Source organism: Rhea americana, unplaced genomic scaffold (assembly GCF_003343005.1).
Source record: "Rhea americana isolate MKP2758 unplaced genomic scaffold, rheAme1 scaffold_550, whole genome shotgun sequence".
Taxonomy (NCBI): Eukaryota; Metazoa; Chordata; class Aves; order Rheiformes; family Rheidae; genus Rhea; species Rhea americana.
In genome coordinates, this window is record NW_028186702.1 from 32,519 (window position 1) to 54,548 (window position 22,030).

Sequence of the window (22,030 nt, forward strand, 5' to 3'; positions counted from 1 at the left end):
TGCCCCCCTAAGTGCGTGGACGTCTGCACCAAGCCCTGCACCACCACATACTGCACCACCCAGTGCGTGGAGCCCTGTGTTACCCAATGCCGCACCAAGTGTGTGGAGCCCTGCCCAGCCCAGTGCGTGGAGGTGTGTGCCACCAAGTGCGTGGATAAGTGCGAGACGKTGTGCCTGGAGCCATGCACCACGGCCTGCTCTCATCCGTGCTGATCACCCGGGCGCGTGGGCCATGCAGGCGGCTGCGGTGCTTCGGTGCATTGCAGCGTCCATGGGCTCATGAGCAACTGTGCAGTGAAAAACAGGTTTCAGACTCACCAGCAATGTACCGAGAGCTCTCCCAACCTGCTTACGCCTTGCTCTTTTTGCCTTAGAATATGTCTCTTTGAATGTTTCCAGCTTTTGCTTCCTGTGCGGCTACTACTGCTTTCTTGGCACCTCTTTTCCTAAATGCAGTTGGCCAACATTACACTACTGGGTATCTTGGGAAGATCTTCTGCAAGGGTTGTGCTGTCAGCAGCTTGGTGTTGGAAGATTTCTGCCTTTTTATTCTTTATTCTCATTTTTCTTTTAATGTGTATGTGCAGCAATAAAAATTGACCATCGATGGCATTATCTGTCCTCTTGTCTTTTGTTCACCTCCTCATTCCCATGTCTTCAGATCCAAGATCATCTTTCTTTATTTTTCCTTTTAAAAAGCTGGTATGTTTGTGAAGGATTCATGCCTATAAACACAGAGAGCAAAAGCATTCTAGCATAGAGTGATGTTTTCTAACTCTGTAAACAAAACATGGCCAATGCTTTTTGGGAAACACTAAAAAATTAGTTTTGTCCTACTGGAAAATAATGATAGAAAAATAATTAATTATTAGGTTAGTAATTAAAAGGTAAATTTAAGTGGAAGAAAACCCCAAATCTAAATGAGAAAATACTGAAGCATTCTTACTGGGTTTTTAATGATTTCTTAAAAAAGAATCACATGRAGACCAAATGGTATTTTTGATGTTCTCTTCCCAYAATCCTCACMGACTAGAAACAGAAAGTAAGGGATYTGGCTTCAGGAGGTGAATGCTTTTGTGCTCCAGGAGCAGGTCCAAGCCCGGCAAGACTGCAGTCTAGTCCCCAGCTTTGCTATTGGCGCTTTGTGTGGCTTTGGGCAAGTCTCGCTCTTGCTGTCTATCTGTTCCCCATCTGCAAGGAGGAGAAGCCCCCTCTGTGACTGACAGAGTAGTTGGCATTTCAGGTTCATTAACATCTGACTGGTGCAACGATATTTTAACCCACTTGCAAATACCTCGTCTTTATTTGGAGTCACAGCTCCGGACTGAAGGAAGCCCATTGTCTGGAGGCCCATTGTTCCCGGCCAGCGCTGCTCTGCGGAGATAATGCTCCCATTGTCTTCGAGCTCCGCGCGCGACTTGCTCCCGCCCRTCTCTGCGAGGGCTGCACAAGTTCCATGTCTGGGATGCAAAGAATTGCGATCTACCTACCGTGTCATTATGGCAAGGGTGGAGGGTGATTAATCTCAAAGAGAAAAGAGTTATATTTAGGTGTGTGTAAACACTGTTACCAAATCAGCTGGCAATGAAACCTTGCATACAAGTGTAGAGTTTTACAGTAGTTTCCTTTTCATGTTATTTCTGTCAACACTGAAAAGTGATGGCATTGAGCATGAATAACGATAGGCAAAGGTGTTTGGTGTATCTGAGCCAGACAAAGAAATTTTGCACCTGAACATGCATTTCAGTTCAGCTAGACAAATCAGGGGTAGTTGGACAACTATTTAACAGCAAGGAAATGGAGGGGAAGTCTGGGAACATCCATCCCTAATTCCTACCAGTGAGCCCAAACCTTTGGGGATTCATCAGTGAATCCTGCCATCCATAACATCACTAATAACTGCTTGCTACTGCCCTATGTTCAGCATCAGTGCCCACCTTCAGGTGTGGAAAAAGTCTTAGCCAGGAGGTCATGTGCAGCTACTAATGAGACCCATCCTGTAGATGAGTCATCCATGACTGACTTCAAGGCCTCTTCATACAGCTCTTGCAGCCATGATGGTCATGGCTCTCCTCTCCCTCTCTGCCATGAGCATGGYACCAAACACACTAATGATAGACATGAATGAGAAGCTCTGAAAGCCACAGAGGAAGTGGCAGAGGCAGCTGGCTGGGTTGCATTCATCACATGTCCCATGCCTACAGGAGAGCTTGTTGCAAAAGCCCTGACGCATTGCTATCTTACACACCTGTGGTTAATTTTGGGCATTGCTAACGTCTGCCTATCTACTACAAATTAGTTAAGCCTGGTCCTTATTAACCTCAGGGTCATTAAGACCCCTGGTAAGTCAGACAAAGGTGGGTGTGTGAAGATGTGGAATGGGGTTGGGTTTATTTTTTTTTTCCTTCTTCTTCCCTTTCTTCTTCTTCTATAAGCCCCTTCTGCCCTCCTACACCCACTGGAAGTCACATCCATGGTTTCTTTGTGGATTGTGTGGTTGAAATGGAGAACAGGCTGYAGTTCACAGGGCCAAATATAGCCCCATGGGGCATGGCATTAAGGAAGATTCTGGGAAGGCTTGGGCTACCTCTTCTATTAGAGCTAGAAGCAATGCTTTGATTGACCAATTTTCCCTGTCCCTTACTTGGAAAAACTTCAAGGGGATTGGAATTTTTCTGGAGTGTGGATTCACCCCCTAGAAAAGAAATCCTACCACAACTTCAGCAAGCCAAACTCAATGTTTGTAAATAGAAAATTTCAGTTCCTTCAGTAGGAAATGAAAAGAAAGTGCCCTCTTATTTTCATCAGCATTTTCCTTGCAATTTTCTATGTTACTGGTAATATAAAATGTTTTGGTCCCTTTGTGGGAAGGAAGATGGAGAAGGATTAAAGCCTATCAGGAAACACCTCTACTGACTCTTGAGCAGATCAGGACTGGCTCTGAAGTCTGAGTTCAGTTGTGGGATCTTTGCCTGGATTGGGACAGTATGAATTATTAATGAATTAGTTATTACCAGACTGGGTGTGCCTCTCATTAAAATCAACAAGTCCCCCGCACCTGAAAGCGGAGGCATCTCTGACAGACCTTGACTTAAATCCAGGACTAAGGAGGTGTTAGTGGAGCAAGTTCTGGTTGTGAAAGATTCTGGTCATCAAGTTAATCTGTTGTCATCAGCTGCTGGGGCAGACTTCAGAAAGGGTATAAAAGCCTTCCCTTCGGGAGGCTCTTTAACCCAGGTGGCTGCTGCTTCCCTTCTGCCAACAGCAAGAGAAGCCAGGTGAGTCTCTCCATGCAGATTCAGCTATAGAGAGAGGTTTGGGGGGAGGGAGGGGGTCTCTCTTCTTGGGAGATGGGACAATTTTTCTTCATTTCATTTCTCTAGTAGCGATTCCAGCCCTTTTYCCTTGCTGTGGGGTTCCTAGCACCCTCCACAAAGCTGATGCAGGTTTATTTTTGTTTTCACTTGCGCTATTTTGAGACTTTCTGAGGCTCCAGGCACAGGGGCTTGCTGGCTCCTTGGACCAGGAAACCCTTGCCAGCCCTCACAATTTTTCAGCAACTGGTAAGAGTTTGTGTGGATAACCATCAAGTGTTGAACATCAAATAGCAAAGGAAGATCTCTGCTGATGGTTCATTTTGCACCTATAGAGCACCAAAAGGCATTTCACTACGGTCTCCTGGGTGCCCAGGCTCTGAGKATCACTTTATGTGCAAAATTGTAGCATCATTCATAGCAGGGCAGGTTGCATGTGCTCATGGTAGGAGACATGGTCCTGCTCTGAGGTCTGCAATGAAGGCGTTGTTATCAAACTGGGTTGTTGTTTCTTTCAGAAACATTTGCAATACTGAAATGTCACTGGCTTCCTGCACTGGTTTTAAGTATTTTCTGTTGACTGCAAATGCACTAAGATTATTCTGTTTTCTTTTACTAGTATTTTTATTGCTGCTTAGTTTGTCAAAGTTTAAGTGTTCAGAAACCAGAAGAATAGAGGAAAAGAAGGAAAACTCCTCTCATTTTTTTTTGTCCCCCCCCCCATGTAAACATTTGCCTTTTTGGATCACAAGCTTCTTAGGACAGTGTGTGCCTCGTATTCCTTCATGGTTATGTACAGTTATGCCTGGAGGCCTCAGCACAGGGCTGAGCTCCTCAGGTTAGCTGGGATGTGGGGAACGGTGATGGGAGCCCAGGAATGCCTCACGGGGCAGCTGCAGCAAGCTGGAATCACCAGCAGCGATTTGGTCTGAGCAGCAGCATCCCAAGGGATTGCCAATTTTTTTCATGCCTGCCCTGGCAGAATTAGCTTTTACAGCCTCTTGGTTGTGAGTGTGAAGTCAAGGCTAGAAAACAGGTTGAAACTATAAAATCTGGAAAGGAGAATTGTGTAAGGCTAAAAAAAATAACTGAAATGGCACCTTGGTTTCCTTCCAGATTTAGCAAAGATGTCTTCCCACCAGCAGAAACAACAACAGCACATACCTCCGCAGTGCCAGGAGAAGTGTCCTCCGAAGAGCGTGGAGCAATGCCAGCCCCCAAAAGGACAAGCCAAATGTCCTGTGAAAAGTATCCCGCAGCAGCAGCAGCAGGATCAATGCCCAAAGCAGAAGTAGCACTAACACCAACGGCTGTGAAAGTGCCCGGGAAGATGCAATCGCTTCCTTGCAAGCTCTCCTCTGCGGTAGCTCTGCCAAACTAGCTGGGAATTTGCAGGGTGCTGGCTTTATTTGCAAGCAAAAAATTACTTTACAAAGAGATGTAATAAATTAGCTAAGATTTATTCATCCTCAAATACAGACAAGCCATGAGGCCGTTTCCTTCTGATCTTTGCCTCAGGGTGTGCAACAATAAAATTATAATTAACTGCATTACTTGCTTCTTGATATTTTTTCACTTTATTAGTGTCATTCATTCTCTTCTACTTTTTTTTTTATAGCCCAGGAATTACCTATAAATTTATATATGTCTGTCTATAAGGCACRTATACACAGGTACCCATGCATGTTCCCTTTCCAGATTTTTCCCATCAAATTCTTTATCCATATCTTTATTTCAAATATTAAAAAAGCTTTCAGTTTTGAAAATGATCCACAAACCTGCACCAGCTATTAATAATGATGACCAAGCAGACAAGAAATGCAGAAGTCTAGAGCAAACAGGCCACAAAATGGTCCTGGCTTGTAGAAAGACCATCTAAATTCAGGGTGCTTTGGGGCAATACTGTTGCCCAGGTGTCAGAACTCACACACCGGCTCGGGACTGACATGCTTCCTGCACTGGGGCTTAGCTCAGCACGCGAGGTTGAGGTTTGACCTCCGGCTACGCATCGTGTGGTCTCTTGGGATTACTTGATTTTTGCGTTAGCATGATGTCATTTGGACAACTGGCAATTTTGGGTGGTGTTGTCATTCAGGAAATTACTTTCTCAGGCCTTGAATATTTACTTGAGGATTATAATATCTTGAAAGTGGTTTTCAAGCTGAACTGGAACAAACTGAAGGGACAATGTTTTCTGCAAGGTGTAATATTCTGCAGTATATCCTTGTACAAGTAATTTTGATTTTGAGTCCTAGCTGTACTGTAACTACTGTCAGGAAAATGGTTTTTGAAAGTTTTTTAAACCTGAACAAAATGAGAAGTGTTCACTTGCTCAAAACAAGTAGTTTTGGTTTTAAAACAATGAGAAACAGGATTTAGAATGATTCTGTGTTGCAGCAGGAAATACTGGTTCAGCCAATTGATTTTCACTCTGCTACGCAGCAGAGGAGGAAAATTATCACAAATGCAGATGTTGTTGAGTGATATGATACTGGTGTCTTGCAGACAGCGCATGCTCATTCTGCAAAGCAGAAGCTGTGGGCTAAGCATGGTGTTGTGATCAGACAACGAGGTCGGAGCTATCTAACATCCATCTGGCAGGTTTCGGGCCGTGCTCAGGAGATTGCGTTGCTCCTGGCTTGTTCGCAGCGTGGGAAAAGCTTATTTGCTTGGGCTTGCAACCTGCCTCATAGACATGCCCGTGCCCTATGCATGCTGAAGGTCACAGCGAGCGGCTGTGTATATTTTGGTATGTTTTTGACCACCAGGACAGCTTGATGTGAGCTGCTCCATGTTTCTGACTGCAGCTTTGTCTGGCTTTGAGCCTGGGAAGGGACTGAAAGTTGCAAGCTTAGACTCCTTTTCATTTTCTTTACGAGCAGAAGCTATTAAAAGTCTCCAGAACTCAGTATTTAAAGTCATTTTTATTGTTGATTTTCACAGTGAAATAAATCTTGGATCCAATGTCAGCCTAAAATAATTAGAGATAAGTACCAAGCACATGTGCAACAACACTGCGCATCCAGGACATAACTCAGCACTGTGCATACCTCCTCCTGTAGTCTGTGTGATCGATGGAAGCCACGCCCGAGGTTAATTTATTTCAAAATATGTCTGGGTTGGATTTAATTACCTATATCTTTTCCATAAATACCGTTGGCTCACGCTGTTCTTTACAGATGCTAGAGAACCTGAGGTGAGCGCTCTGAGGAAAGTGCTGAGTGCTGATTACTACCAATTCAGCTAAGCAGATAATTAAGAGGTGATGGATCTTTAGTAAAAATCTTTCTATTTCCTCTAACCCAAAGGATTTTGTATTGCCTAAAATACTTAGCACTATGGATTTATGATTCTATGAAGTCTTGTTGACAGGAATCAGAACTAATACTAGTAGGTTCTGCACAAACCCCAAATTCTGCTATTAATAGGCAAAACCCCTAAATGCAAGGCAGGCGAAGACATGAGCATATGGGGAGCTGCGGAGGGAAGCGTGAAAAGCAGGAGGCAGCACACGRGGCTGCGTGATGAGCTCAGGGTCTCTGCGTTCAGGTTAAGTTTGAGTATCAGCTTCCGTGAGCCTTGGCTGCAGCCTGCCGTCACGCACTCGGTCTCTCCCCCGTCTTGCAAAAACCAGCGGGACAACTGGGAGAGGATGGAGACTCAGGCCACTAGAAAGTCAAATGCACACACAGCCCGTGAAGCTGTGTTATCTACTGACAGTCCTGATGCATCAGTTAGCATAGGGTTGTTAGTACAGGACAACGTTAGCGTTAGTATGGGAGGGGGGAGATGGAAGCTGTGCTGAATTCTGCAGTGAATAAAAGGACGGWGCAAAACGACTGCTAATTGCAAGGCAGGGGCGAGGCGGGCTGGGYTGCTCTTCTGCTTCTTTCTTCAAGGCTTTGCTTGACCTCTGCAAGTTACTTCTGCGCCGGTGGCCACTGGATGGGCTGCTTCACTTGCTGCTGTTCCGTAGGCGGACACTTCTCCGAGAGGGAGCACTGCTCCAGCTCGGAGCAGGGAGCAGGGCTCGGCACAGGGATCTCCTTGCACTGCTGCTTCTCCAGAGGGCACGGTGCAGGATCGGGGCAGGGAACAGGGATYGGCACAGGGATCTCCTTGCACTGCTGCTTCTCTTGGGGACATGGAGTTGGTTCAGGACTGGGAACAGGGATCGGCACAGGGATCTCCTTGCATTCCTGCTTCTCCAGAGAGCACGGAATTGGTTCTGGGTAAGAAATGGGGACCGGCACAGGGATCTCCRTGCATTCCTGCTTCTGGGGACAAGGTATGGGTTCAGGGCAGGGAACAGGGATTGGCACAGGKATCTCCTTGCACTGCTGCTTCTCYTGGGGRCAAGGTRTGGGTTCMGGGCAGGGAACAGGGRTTGGCACAGGGATCTCCTTGCACTGCTGCTTCTCCTGGGGACAAGGTATGGGTTCAGGGCAGGGAACAGGGATTGGCACAGGGATCTCCTTGCACTGCTGCTTCTCTTGGGGGCAAGGTGTGGGTTCCGGGCAGGGAACAGGGGTTGGCTCCGGCAGCTCTTTACATGGTAGTTTCTCTGGAGGGCATGGGACAGGAGGAAGAGTTGGTGGTAGCTTGCATTGCTGTTGCTGCTGCTGTTCCTGCGGTGGACACTCAGGTATCACAACAACTGGTGTTTTTCCTTGGTCTGGTTCCACCAGCGGGGCTGTTTTTTCCTGGCCTGGCACCACTACTATGGGGACTGGTTCTGGGCATGGCACTGGGATCTGGATTTCAGGTTGCTGCTGTGGAGGACACGGCACYGGTTCAACGCATGGCGCAGGCTCTTGGCTTTGCTTTGAAATAGTTTTGCTCAGGCCAGGTGGGAGGGTAGTTGGTTGCTTGCACTGCATTTGATGTGAAGACATCTTTGCACCAAACAAGATAATCTGGAAGAAACATCAGAGCGTTATTGCRGCTGCTAAACAAACTGGGTTGGGAGAAGGGCGAAACAATGCCTAAGAAACATGAATCATCTGCAAGGTAGCTTGCTCCTAGCTTCCCACAGCAGATTGGCATGGAAAGAATTATGATTCCCTATTTCTTTTTCATCCTGCCTTTCAGTTCCTGCTCTTATCTTGCTCGTCATTTCTGGTCTGCAGTGTGGGACAGCCCTGCCAGGTCTCTCTGAGGCAGAGTCACTCCTTTGAACCGGGAGCTGATTTGCACTTCAGAGCTCTTCCTCCTGTCATTTAGCTCTTCTCAGTGTGTTAACTCCCTTTCATTTCTCTGCTGGAGAACTGATGAGAGGAGCTGGCAAATAACAGACCTGCTGGTTTGGTAGCGGATTGAGAAAGTCAAAATAATAACAAAAAAAAGGACGACTGCTGAAGGCAAGCATTTAAAAACATTTGGCATTTCAATAGGTAGGAAAAAAAATATATAGATCTGGATCCAACAGAATATTTCACATTGATAAAACTGAAGCACTTCATTTGGTTTTGCCCATTTTAAAGTAATTTTCAGATTTTACATGGAAAAAAGGGAAAATTAAAGAATGAAAGGTAATTTGAAACAAAAAAAAAGACTTCTTTGCACAGAAATGTTTGAAAATGTTTTGTGTTACTCCAAAGTTTTGAAGTTTACTTTTCTAAATGAACCACTCAGTGAAATCAGTGTAAAATGTGCAGCTACTATGGGGACTAGTGTCCTGTTTAGCTTGTGTCCCCCTCGTTTTACTCTTTATTCTCTCTTTATATGAACCTTTCTCAAACCTGAGCTGCCAAGGCCCCAAGGTAAACCACCACAGCAAGCTGTTAGCATTCTGCAGTGTTGAATTTACAGCAAATATGTGATAAGCCACCTCCTCCTCCTGCTCTGGTTTCACTCTGACTTCATTGGTGATGTAATGGGTGGAGGAAGTCACCCGTGGCACCATCCTTCCAGCTGTCCTGGAAAGAATTAGCTGTGGTGATGCTGCCCTTGGCTCCTGGATTCCCATGGCCACTAATAACCACGGAGCAGGCATGAATTGGAAAAATCAGGAGAGATTTCTTCTCGCAAGGCCAGGAATGTGCAACAGACCAAATGAATTTTCCTAGCAATTTATGAAGCTCCCTCTCTGTGGTGCATTGCCGAAGGCAGCACCAGGCTCACCTTGGCTGGTGCTGGCTCTACTGTGTCCCTATTTTCCTAAAGACAATGTCAGGGCACAAAGAAGAATTTCAAATCATAGAAGTATTGGTTGGAAGGGATTTTTTAAAGAGCCCTCAATACAGGACTACCACCAACATGGTCACCTGCTCCTTTCAGCACATCTTCAAAGCAGATTTATTTCTGTCTGCCACATCCTTCTAGAGCCTCCAGATCGACATCAAGTGTCACTTTCTATTTTCTTTATTGAAACCTGATGACATCTTGAGCCAAATTAGTATATTGGCCTGAATGTTACAGCACACCAGGAATATTTGCAATCTTCTGTTCTGCACAGCCCTTAGTGCTCACAAATCTACCTTTTACAATATAATTCTTCAATTAAATCAAAGATTAAAAATATTCTTATAATAAATAATGGAATCATAGGAAACAGAGTAAGAAATAATTTTATCTAATCTCATCTTCAGAAAGGATCTAATTCAGTGCTTAACTATCCTTAGATTTACATGCCATCTAATTGTGCCTTGCAGAGTCATCCCAAGACTGCTTATCCTACCCCAACGCATGCTGTTTCTTGTCTTTGCAGGAATCTGTTACATATTTAAAGGTAGGTAGCAAATAAATCACTTTTTTAAAGATACATACATTAAACCAAGCAGATAAATCATAGACATCCCAAAAAAGGTATCAATATCCTCCAACTTACCCTACCGTCCAACAGTTAGATGCACGAAGTCAAGTGGATGGTGGAGCATGGAGGTTTGAGAACTTTTATATGGTTTCAAAGCCCTGCCTTCTGGGAATGAGTCCTCCTAGGTAATGAGCTCATTCTTTCACAACTGCATTTGTGCGTTTCCTCCACAGACTTGTTTTACACGTACGCATTGTGAACAGGCTGCTTTTGGTATAGAAAGCATTTTAATCCCCTTTCTGACTAATGTGACTTAACAAAATCTTTTTCAAATGTGATTAAAGTCATTTTCTTGGGTTGATACCTTCCTCACAGACCCCACCAAAATCTGGGGTCTTGGGATGGTATAACCCAGCGTGGCTCCACTTCGGTCCACATAACTGAGTCATTTCACGTCAGCTAATGATCTTGTCCCTGCTTCTAAAGATACATTTGTGGTTTAAGACAGGGGGATTAACCTGTACTTCTCTTGCCTTCTCACCAGCAACTTCTCTGAAGTGATTTTCTAGTGATTCTATGTATCCACTATGAGCTTTTTTGAATTTTCTTTTTTCCATGAAGATCTCTATAGGTTTCATTCTCTCATTTCAGAATGGATTATTTTGAATGCATGCTACTTGCTGTGGTACAGAGGAGGCAGCTTCTGCCTATCCAAATTTGACAGACGGTGGAGCTGAATTTATCTCCATGTATCATGTGAAAAGTAAAAGGATTTCTAACAGTTTACAAGATTTATCACATCCAAAAGGAACTGGGCCACTGGTTTGGTTGGACACCAGAAGTGTATTTGGAAAGATGCTGCAATTTACCAGAAAAATAAAGGGAGCTTCCAGGGTTCCCAGTGGATTCCCTTAGCATCAGTCCATGTGAAAAGTCTATGGAGTGAAAATGTCTCACTTATTATTAAAAGCACAGCAACCATTTTCCCATTCCCCCAAAAGCTCAAGGAACTATTTGGACACAAATCAGAGAGTCTTCATCTGTGATGGTAGGATTATTTTCACCAGTGGAGATGATGCGTCCCACACAAGGGTGAATTTCATCATATTTGGTTGTTCTGGGACTATCTTTGTCCTGTCTCAAGCATTTTACTAGTGCTCTTATCAGAGCGCCTACTGCAGATGCAATCATGGCAACAGGCTGAGCTGGTACCTGCCGCACATTGGGATTCCTGCAGTGCGAATGTCAGCAGCTGTTTCTAGTGGTGTAACYTCCTCTGTTAATAATCATTTGGCAACCAAAGGGCAGGATACCTGGATTTTAGACCATGTCGCCAGCTCCTGTAGCGTGACTTCATCCCTGCAACTTCCTTTCTTGCCACATCTGCAGGTGGGGTCCYGCACTGCTGCCTACCTGGCTGCCTCTGGGAGCTGATCAGGTTTTAATTTCCAACCTTTGCTAGCAAGGGGTAAAATTGCAGCTCAAGATCTATTCCTGACTCAGGCCTCACCTATGCTAGCTGCAATTGCTTTTCTGCTGATGCCAACTGCAGCTGCAGCTCCGCTGAAGGCAGAACTAGGACACTTTCCAACCGTAGAGAACCTGCCCAWCCACTTTCTAGGTAGGATCATGCTTTGCCATTATCAGAATGGCCTTTCTGCTGAGATTTGCTCCTGGAATAGCATTCCTCAAAGCAAAAAGGAGGGCTAATAAGCTTAAACTCAGAGAAGAAAAAACTTGCATTTTATAATTATTACAAGTTTTGGCCTAAAGAGACCAGAGCATCAGGGCTTGGGAGGAGAGGCAGTGCATTACATTAAATCAAATATTGCAGCTGAAAAAAATGAATGTACGCCTTCAGCTTAGAGCTTCAATAGCCTTCATTATGTCCATCAGTTAGAGCACCTGAGAGCAGCAGTGCACGTAGCACCTGCGRACCAGTGCTGAGGCTGGTTATGGGCTGCACTGCCGTGGCCCTGTCTTGAGACACTGCTTTTATTAAGCAAGCATTCAGGTTTCTGGAATATGTAGCCACTCTGGGCATCAAATTTCCAGCCTCAACTTGCAGCATCYAGTGATTAAAGAAAATCACTTTCCATAGCTGGAAGGGAGACAACCTGAGCCCTGTCTGGAGATCAGGAGGTGGGGCTCTCCTGACTTTAAGCCCTGATTGGGATCCAGATCTGCAGAGGCTTGAGGAGGTCACTTCACCAGCAAATCAGCAACCTCAGCAGAAAAAACGGTGGTAATTATCATGGAAGAGGCTCTGAAGTCAGTCCTTGGAAAGGGAGTGAATGTTTTTCCCAGAGCAGAGGTGTAATTGCTTTCCCCTTCCATGTGACTTGCACAAAGACTATTTTTAGAGGCAAACAACCTATGAGTGAAACTTGCCTTACTCAAACATTTGGGGAACTACGGGAGGAACGTGCATCGAGGATGGTGGCTTCACAGCGAACGTGGAGCTGCTCAGCTCCTGGCTCTCACCCGGCAGAGTGTGGCTCTGCTCCCAGTCCGTACTGAATTTAACCCATTAATCCCAGAGAACTTGTAATACTACAAGGGAGAAAAACCCTGGCCTGTTCCTATCTTCCTTCCTACCCAGAAAATGCCACTGCAGCTCCTTCACAGCYTGTGCAGGCGCTGGGCTGCCATCAGCCCTGTAGAGTCCTTGAGTAATTAATTAAGTAACCAAACAACTAAGACATGCAGGGAGGGAGACAGCAGTTATGCTATTTGCCAGGCATGGAGGTCTGTAGCTGTCTACCTTATCTCACTYATTATTGAGAGTGAATGTCTCGGCATCTCTAAGGATCCTGAGCTCTGTCTGCTATATCACTTCAGTCTGGGAAAAAAGGATGAGATTTCCAGAAGCAAAGGCCACTGCAGATGTTATTGGCCCAGGATGAGAAAAGCTCGCTGTGATCCAGGTCTCATGTCTGCAAGGATATTCCTTCATTTCTCACTCTCTCTAGGACTTTGAACCTTTGTGCCCAGAGAAAATGATTTGAGGAAAATATTACACTCCTGGATTTCATGTCATGGTGTAATCCAGAAGTTGCCAGACTGGATCTCCCAAGACACGGCTCGCCCTGATGGCTTAATTAGACACCATTTCGTTAACACCCCATCTTGTTCTTTATTATTGTCATCACTTTAGGGTGGACGCCTTGATTAACTCATCTCACGAGACAAAAGACAATTACTTGTTACCAAATTTCCTAGTATCGGTCTGTCTGCTGGTCCAGTCACCCCTGCACCTGCAGACCGTGTGGTCTCTCCTAGCGCAGGAGGCTCCGAGGGTCAAGGCATGCTACAGGATGGTTCTCTGCTATGGGAGTCTGTGCAGAGTCTCTGTGATCTGCTTCTTGGCAATCTTTTCCTAATTCCCAGCCTAAATTTAGTCCTAATTACAGCTGAGTTACCACTTCTCAGGCAGAGCAGATTGCCTCATTGAAAACCCACCGGGCACCACAGAAACACTGCGCGGGCAGTCAGCACGGCAGAGAGCCGGATCTCTGCTGCTTGGCTCGTGCACCGAGCTCAGGACGGACTTGCTGGGGTTGAGCCTGCAATGAGCCTCTTCCAGCCGCCGCCCGACGGTGAGTGCTCGCAAAGTAGAGCAGCCCGGGGGTCACCCGAAGTTTGCACTCAAGTTTGCAGCACTGCAGCTGGGGAGCGGGGTGCAGCAAGGGTGCTGGACTGTGTTTCAGGCTTCCCCCCCCCCGCCTTGGGAGAGGGTGAAATATCAGCTCGCTGCAGCATCAGCTGGCAGGGGTCTGGCGGTGGGGAGACTGTGTGCAGATTACGGGCGCTTTATGCTTCCAAAATAGGCAGAAAAGGCCTTAAATGTCCCCAAGATTCAGGCCCTGCATTCGAAATTTTTGATGTCAATTTGCTACTCGCATTCTTTTTATTATTCTTTTGGGGCAGGACCAAAGCCATGGGGTTTTAAAGCAGAGCRTTTGAAAAATGTCTAAAGAAAAATGGGCTTTCATGCTTCAGGTGTGGCCAACACAACAGTGATCTGCTGCTAAAATAGAAAATGCCTAAGAAGAGAGAGTTTTCTCTCCTAAAGGACAAGGAAAAAAAATAAAAAGTTTCTGTGATTTGGACCATCCAGGACTACAAAAGATGCAGACATCATGTACTGTACAAGCCCACAGGAGACAGGGCTCCCTGACTATATAAGGATCTTTTCAATTCCCCAAACTCTTATTTTGTTTTGCATCAATTCATTGCTTCACTGGTGGGTTGGGTAAGTTTGATGTTGAAGCATGTATTAAATATTGCTAATTAGGCTTGTCATAATACGACTTACTGCAGGGGCAAAYGTAGCATCATAATTTGATGGTGACAATTTTAGACTCTTCCGCCTGCCAATGGGATTAAATGAGATTAAATTGCAGAGACTGCAGGCTCTAGGAATTAAACTGTCTCTTCTCCTGCTGTTTCTGTGCCTGTGCAATGCCACTGATTGAYAGAGATAATCTTGGTTTATACCTGTGCCACTCTTCCGACTTTGATGGCATCACTCCATTGCACAAGGTGGTAATGGGGGTGAATCAGGCCCAGAGGACTTGGATTAATTCGAACATGACTTTTGCTGTAAAGCAAAGATGGCACTGTTAGCTGCATTGCTATGGAAAGATGAAGTTTAAAAAGTTTCATATTTCCAGAACATCTGTTTAAATAACATKTTCTGGTTGTTAGGACAAATTCCCTGGGGAGGGGAAGGAAGGGATGAAGTCTAGAGCTGCAGGAGAGCAGAAGGGAGGATTTTGAGGAGCGTTGTAGCTTTGCACGAATGCTGCGCCTGCCCAAACAGACTTTGATCCAGCCTCGGTGTTCTTGGGGGTTTCTGGTTTGCAAACCAGTATCAGCAAGGTTGGGTGCTGGAGGTGGATCATCTGACAAGGGCTGGCTAATGAAAGGAACTTGGAGCAGATGAAAGCAAAGCAAGAAGATAGCATGGGAGGGAAAGTCATTGGTCTTCAGGCTTGAGGGAGGGAATTATCTTGGATCTCCTGCTTTCCATAGCTCTGAGTCAGTCATTGAAACCACAGCAATCCTGAGCTCTCACGGTTCACTTGTTCCTCACACTGGTGCGCAAATTAGGGCTAAGYTACCAATGTTTCTAGTAAGATTGCTGCTGTTGCTGCTTTTCTTTCCTCTCTTTGCAACAAAAAAATGGTGCAATATTTCCTTTCTTTTAAGCCACTACACTAACTTTTCTCCTATGATATTTTTCTCAGTCCCTGGCCTGGCAGCAGGATGTCGTTGCAGTTAACCCCACAGCAAAGCAAGCAAGCAGTCTGTCCGACCCCCATCRCGGCGGCAGAGCCAGAGCCACCAGCAGCCAAAGAACCACAGAAGAAGCCCAAGGAGCTGCCTGCAACACAGCTTTTTGCACCAAAACCCGAGCAAGGCCCACCACCCGCTGAGGCACCRGCTTCTGTGCCGCCCCTGGAAGAGCAGCAAAAGAAACAGCTGAGCCAAAGGCCTCTAAAGCGAAAGTAGCTGCTGTGCATGGAAAACGTGGCGCAGAAACAAAACCCAGAGCGTGCTGCAGCTAGCTCAGGGCACTTTACTGAGGATCTACTACAAATATTTCACACTTTCACCTTCTCTGGGTTAATACTTCATTTTGCTTATGCTTTTACTCCGTTCATGGGCAAAGCTGCTGGCAACTGTGTGGCCGGGGGGTCTCTGTACCAGCTCGTGCTGCTTTTGCAGAGGGGAGAGCTCCAGTCCTGAGCACGTTCCTCCACATCCAGCTTTCCTCTGCAATGGAAGCCCAGCTAGTGTAGGTGATGGGTAGGGATGCTGGGAAAAAGTCACTTGCATCAGTGTCATAACTGTTAATTCAAGCACTTTATAAGTCTCCAGGGCTACTACGATCCTGCAGTCCGATTTTCTATAGAGACTGAACTCCACTGAGCCTAATAACACCTGGAACAAAGAGGTGTGCTGTGGCTACTAATTGCATAACAGCAAGAGTTCATTAAGTAATAAAATGATTTTAAAATGAAGAAGGAGCCCAAGTGAGGAGCATTTCCTTCTAATACATGATGGCCTCCAGTATTATTAGATCATTGAAATGGTGGCACTGTGGATTTATTGCTTACTGGGCTAATAATATGCTAAGTTTTGGTGTCTACAGCCTCTGTGCTGCTTTCTAATTACAAGTCTGATACAATAAAAATGTGCAATCTGTGCTTACTCCCCTGTGTTTCCTTTACTCTCCATTTCCCCCTCCCTGCACACACCTTAGTGCCCTGCAGTGATCGAACAAGCAGACTCGCAGGGCACACAGCTCTGCTACTGTTCCAGCATGTTTTAAATGCCCGGAAGCCCGTGTATACGAACAGCTAGAGTAGAGCAGCTCTTACAGAGATAGGCACAAGCTTGCAGGAGGTTCTGGCTGGGCTGCATGGTGCACTGACAGCTTGATATAAATTTGCATTGGTGTGTTGGTGCAACAAGAATGAAAACATGAGGGTCCTCTGATGCAAAGGCTGGGTTGAGTCACCAGCTTAAAGCATCYTCCTGGAGAGAGCAGGCAACCAACTTTGGTTTCCCAACTTTCCCCAGAGCAGCCGGTCCCGCCAGGTGCTGCTGCGCGGGCGGGTGCTGCACTCTAGCGGCTTCGCCGTGGCTGGAGGAGAAGGCCCTGCCTGGGCCAGCCGGGAGGAAAAGGCCAGGAGCAGCCCTATGCAAGGCTGGCTGCCAGCAGGATGCCTCCACGCTTGGGAGATGCTGAGCAGAACTTGGTCATGGTGGCACTTCTCCAAGACAAATTTATTGCCTCGAAGGAGGACTCCCTTCCTTGCGCTGTGCTTTTTTAGCCTAACACACTTTGCTGTGTGCTAGGTTTAATGTTTCCTTCTCCACGCACTAGTTTTAATGCTCAACAGCTCCCTGCAGTTGCTGCCTCCTGCTTTACAGCTCTGTGTTGAGTTTAACAGCATCTGCTCGTTACTGTTAATGGAGCAAGGCTAATTTTACACCACTTGAGCTTGCAAGCCAATATCCCAGGTCCCACCTGGCCTATTTGCCTCGTTTCTTCTCCCCACTTTAGGACTGCCTTGCTCTTTTTCAATTTCTGGCTTTGGTGCTGGCAGAGAGCAGTGAATTCCTGGCAGCTGGGCTCATGCTCCGAAATCGCTGCAGCATGACGGCACTCCTCCGCACTCCTCCCTTATTAAAGGGTGGGTGGTACATTCCCGAATGCCTCACCTGGCATCTCTTCCAGGATGTTTTCTGGATCCCTCTTCCTACTTCATGCCACAGCTCTATTTTTATTTCTTTCTCCACTTTGGTCTTGTGCTTTTTTCGAGGCTGTCAGATGAGTCACACATGTTGAAGCATCCAGGAGATTTTCTTAGATGACTGCCACTTTGGGGCAGGGTTGGTTGTGTGGATAAGGTGGATACAGCCAGGAGATGCTCAGAGAATGACAACAGAAGCACACATTTTTGCAGGCATCGTTGTGTGAAAGTGAAACATTCATTAAATTGCTGCATAGTGAAAGTCTCCAGAACTGCTGCACTGCCAAAGTTAAAATGGAGCCTAATAGAGCTTATGGGATTTTTCTTTCTCTCTTTAGTCCTGTAGGTTTGGGGTGTGCTGCTCAAGCGAGTTCAGATACATAATCTTACCGAAACTACCAGGTATGAAAATAAAAAACAAGTTATTGTTGTGCTCAACTAACTGATACTTCCCTGGACTTTCAATATTTTAGGTAGCTTCACAAGGAGTGAATTCACAAGGACTGGATTCACTTCCAATCAAGACCTGGATGGAATTAGGATTTGTGTGAAGGTTGAGGCACTGCTTGCACGCAGAAGAAATAGGTATTTAAGGGACAATTCATCTGACAATGTACCTATGAAAGCACCATGACCAGCTCGGAGCCTGTTTCYGTTGTTCAGTTCCTTTAAGCTGGGCGCAGTGTGTGATAAGAAGGTGACTTGCTGCGAGTGTCACCGCAGAACTGGAGGAAGGTCTGCTCTTGATGCTGCTCGTGGTCTCCTGCGCTGCTAGTCACAGCTCTGACAGCTGAGCACGTTAGGTAACAGGTGCAATCAGAAGTGACTGCAGCCTTTTCCGTTCATCTGGGAGTCACTGGGTGGTATGCTCCCATGGCTCCAGTATCAGCTGATGATCTTGGGATCATGGGAACACTGTGGCGTGTGCAGCCAGACGCTCTCCAGAGCTGCGTGAGCTAATGATCAGGTTCACTATCAACTGGAATGATAGTGAACGGGAACTGCCCCGTGGATCTGTGATCCTCTCCAATGGGATGATGTGAATTTTACTAAGAACCCTTCTTTTTCCCCAAAGACGCCATCGTCCTCTGTCCAACCTGCACGTGCCGTGCTGTAAAGGCCAGATGAGGAGTGCCGCTGGGTCTTACCAAATGAGCTGCAGTGATCGAAGTTGGAGAAGGGACATGGAACGGTCAGGGCTGCCACCAYGCAGCAGGAAGCCAACAGAAGGTCTATCTGAACAAYGGAAACAGGCTCCGAGCTGGGTCTCAGATGTCCCCCGTCGTTGCTGACCACCAGGCTGTTTGCAGGAACTTTGAAGGCTGCCCCAGTGGGTTCCCTGCAATGCTGCTGCTGCATGGTGTTGTGCCCATGTCTGCCTTGCAAAACCCCCTGGGGCAGGAGATGCCACTGTCATCTGCCTCTCYGAATGCCACACAGTCTTCCCATGCCAGGAAGGATTATACAAATGATAATTGGTCTTACCATGGGGACCTGACATTTAACGACTCATCCTTGGGGATGAGTACGCTGATGCTAGTCACCAGAAGTGTTGCGCGCAGAAAGGATTTTGCACAGGCGCTAATAGGGTATGTCGTGAGCACCTCATGCCTTCGAGGCATGTCTAGAAGATGTATAAAAGCTCTCCCTCTATTAGGTCTCACTGGTCACATCGCAAAGTTGTTCTCATCCAGGAGCTGGGTAAGTCTGGTTTGTGCTGAGCTTCTGTAGCCACTGAAGTCTGAATTTATTCTGCTYTTGTATAAATATGTATRTATATATAAGTATGCTTAACAGGAAAGATTTTGCCAAACTGGAGGGGTTTGGATCGCTGTGCTGGGGTGGGAGTGTGCTCTCTTACAGTGTCTCTAGTGGGGCCTCCAGCTCCACTAGCTGCTTCTGGAAAAGCCAAGGAAAGGCTGTTATCAGCCAACGGAGCGCTGCTGATGTAGTTTGCTTTGGGGGGTGAAGGAGGTGCCTGGCAACGGTCAGAATTGCTTTGGTGCATCAGAGAGCACAATGCTGCAAGAAATGTGAGCACACCAGTGCTCAGCTGTGGTAACTCTACCCTTTAACAGCTCTGGTTCCGTAATGAGCATGAGCTTTGTCATGCCAGGACCAAGGTGTGAACCTTTGCCTGCCTGGTTTTACAGGTTACCAAGCCCTGGSTGCTTTGGGGTTGTTTGCTCCTCTGGCCACAGCAGATGCTCAGAGCTGAACACCTTGAGCTGCTTGTTTCCAGGCTGGGGGCTTTTTATCTGCTCATGTAAAAGATACCAGAGATGGTCACCGAACAGAAAGCAGAAGGGGAGAACCGGGTTCGGAGGTTGAAATACAGCTCTGACATCAGGAGGTCTTCTACTGCCCTCGGGGGTTAATTCTTCCCCTTGTAGGTCAAGGTGGTGGAAGGGGTGAGTGGCTGTTCAGGGCTGGCTGTGGTATCTAACCCTGTTTGTGTCTCCAAGTGCTCTTGCTGTTTGAGATAATACCAGTGTCAGAATTAAGAAGGAAGGGGCAGGTCCTCAGCTGCTGCTGGCAGGGGTGGGAGGCAGGGAGACGCCGGCCCTGGCACCTCCCTGAGGGCTCTGCTTCTCCCCTGTCCTTGCAGTCTTGCTGAAGCCTTGACAAGATGTCGTGCTACCTGCCGCCGAGCCTCCCTGCCATGTACCAGGAACCCCTCCCCGTGAAATGCCCGCCGATGTACACTGCCCAGTGCCAGTCGGTGCCGGTCCAGTGCTCGGTGCCATGCRCCCCGCAGTATGTGTCCCAGCAGCGCTTCTCGGGCTCCAGTTTCTCGCAGCAGCAGTGTGTGACCAAGTGCGTGCCGCAGCAGCAATATGCAACCAAGTGTGTGCCACCACAGCAGTGTGCGACCAAGGGCTTCCCGCAGCAGCCATGCATGACCAAGTGCGTGACAACTTGTGTGCCGCAGCAGCAATGTGCAACCAAGTGTGTGCCGCAGCAGCARTGTRCAACCAAGTGTGTGCCGCAGCAGCAATGTTCAACCACATGTGTGCCGCAGCAGCAATGTGCAACCAAGTGTGTGCCGCAGCAGCAGTGTGGAACTAAGTGCATCCCCCAGCAGTGTGCAAACAGGTGTGTGACCACCTGTGTCCCGCAGCAGCCGTATGTGACCAAGTGCATCCCCCAGCAGCAGTGTGCCACCAAGTGTGTCCCGCAGCAGCCGTACGTGACCAAGTGCATCCCCCAGCAGCAATGTGCCACCAAGTGTGTGACCACCTGTGTCCCACAGCAGTGTGCCACCAAGTGTGTCTCGCAGCAGTACGTGACCAAGTGTGTCCCACAGCARTGTGCCACCAAGTGTGTGACCGCTTGTGCTCCACAGCAGTGTGCCACCAAGTGTGTCCCACAGCAGTGTGCCACCAAGTGTGTGACCGCTTGTGCTCCACAGCAGTGTGCCACCAAGTGTGTCCCACAGCAGTGTGCCACCAAGTGTGTGACCGCTTGTGCTCCACAGCAGTGTGCCACCAAGTGTGTCCCACAGCAGTGTGCCACCAAGTGTGTGACCGCTTGTGCTCCACAGCAGTGTGCCACCAAGTGTGTCCCACAGCAGTGTGCMACCAAAAGCGTGGCCACTTGTGCCCCGCAGCAGTGYGCCAGCGAGTGTGGGATGGCGTGTGCCCCACAGCAGTGCCAGCCAGGTGGGGTGAAGATTTCCAGCCATTCGAAGAAGTACTGCTCTGCCTCAAAGTGGCCTTGGTAAAACGGAGCAGGGGGATGAGAGTTCCTGGAAACAGAGCGAGCTGCAGCTTTGGGCCAGGGGTTATCGATCTCCTTTCAGCCCCTGCCAGATAGTTTCTTTCGCTTAGTTCCTCCTTGTCTCTGTGTTCCAGCATTTCCCCTGTAGGTAGCTTTATCTTGGAGCAGGGTGCAATCGTATTTCCCTGGCTACTTTCCARGTGTCTGTGGCTTGTTCCTTAGTCTGCTATAATAAATAGTCTAGTGGGATGTTAAGGTCTCATCTAGTTGCAATGTATACTGAAAATAAACCCTAAAGATTAAAAAAGTAGGTAAAATAGAACCACCTAAGGAATCCAGCTCAGGACACATAGGAGGACTGGTGACACCGTGGCGCGTGGCAGCTACTCCTGGTGAGCTCCAGGACCACATCGGCTCCGTGAAGCTGCATTTACTATCAGATTTGGAAGAAAAACATAAATTTGCTAAGCAAACATGCTATAAGTCCCATTCCAGTGGCCTTCATTTAGGAAGGTGCTCTGAATTCCCTCCTGCTGTAAAATGCTGGCTCTGTGCTGGCGTCAGCAGACTCCCAAATATTTACAGATAGGATTTCTGGCTTGGTGAGGCTGGTCTGGTTGCAATTTTTATACACTAACATTTCCTTGCGCTTACTTACTTTAATTAATATTGAAAATACAGCTTGAAACAAAAGAAAACCTTTGAAATATYACAGGAAGAAGTAGCACCAATGTTTTGTAAGTGTTTGAGATACAGAAGTCATTACCTGTGTCGTTATGCTGCCTAAAGATGTGGACACTACATTGTATTGAAAACACTTTACATATATGTAGGCATATTTATGTTTATATTTAAATAAATACAGTTCTATGGCCTCAAAATTAGATACCTTGTCTTTCTGCCCTCTGGTGGTTCTCTCTTTTTTTTGCATTTATTAAATACAATGAACTCCTATCCAAAAAGGATAACAATTC

General features: G+C 46.9%; 2 protein-coding genes across 4 annotated transcripts; one reads left to right on the forward strand and one right to left on the reverse strand.

Moving 5' to 3' along the window:
* Positions 1–7,234: 7,234 nt before the first annotated feature.
* On the reverse strand, positions 7,235–8,209 carry LOC146587956 (uncharacterized). Of its 3 annotated transcripts, none has more exons than XM_085318753.1 (2): positions 7,895–8,209; positions 7,235–7,858 (listed from the first exon to the last, which is right to left on the reverse strand). In XM_085318753.1, the coding sequence occupies exons 1-2, from the start codon at positions 8,207–8,209 to the stop codon at positions 7,235–7,237; spliced, it is 939 nt and encodes a 312-aa protein (XP_085174879.1). The 3 variants fall into 3 exon arrangements, with proteins under 3 accessions (XP_085174879.1, XP_085174880.1, XP_085174877.1); XM_085318754.1 differs by having other exon boundaries at positions 7,235–7,501; positions 7,709–8,209; XM_085318751.1 differs by having other exon boundaries at positions 7,235–8,209.
* An 11,756-nt stretch (positions 8,210–19,965) lies between these two features.
* On the forward strand, positions 19,966–21,060 carry LOC146587957 (uncharacterized). Its single transcript, XM_085318750.1, has 2 exons — positions 19,966–20,526; positions 20,659–21,060. The coding sequence occupies exons 1-2, from the start codon at positions 19,966–19,968 to the stop codon at positions 21,058–21,060; spliced, it is 963 nt and encodes a 320-aa protein (XP_085174876.1).
* The last annotated feature ends 970 nt before the right edge of the window (positions 21,061–22,030 follow it).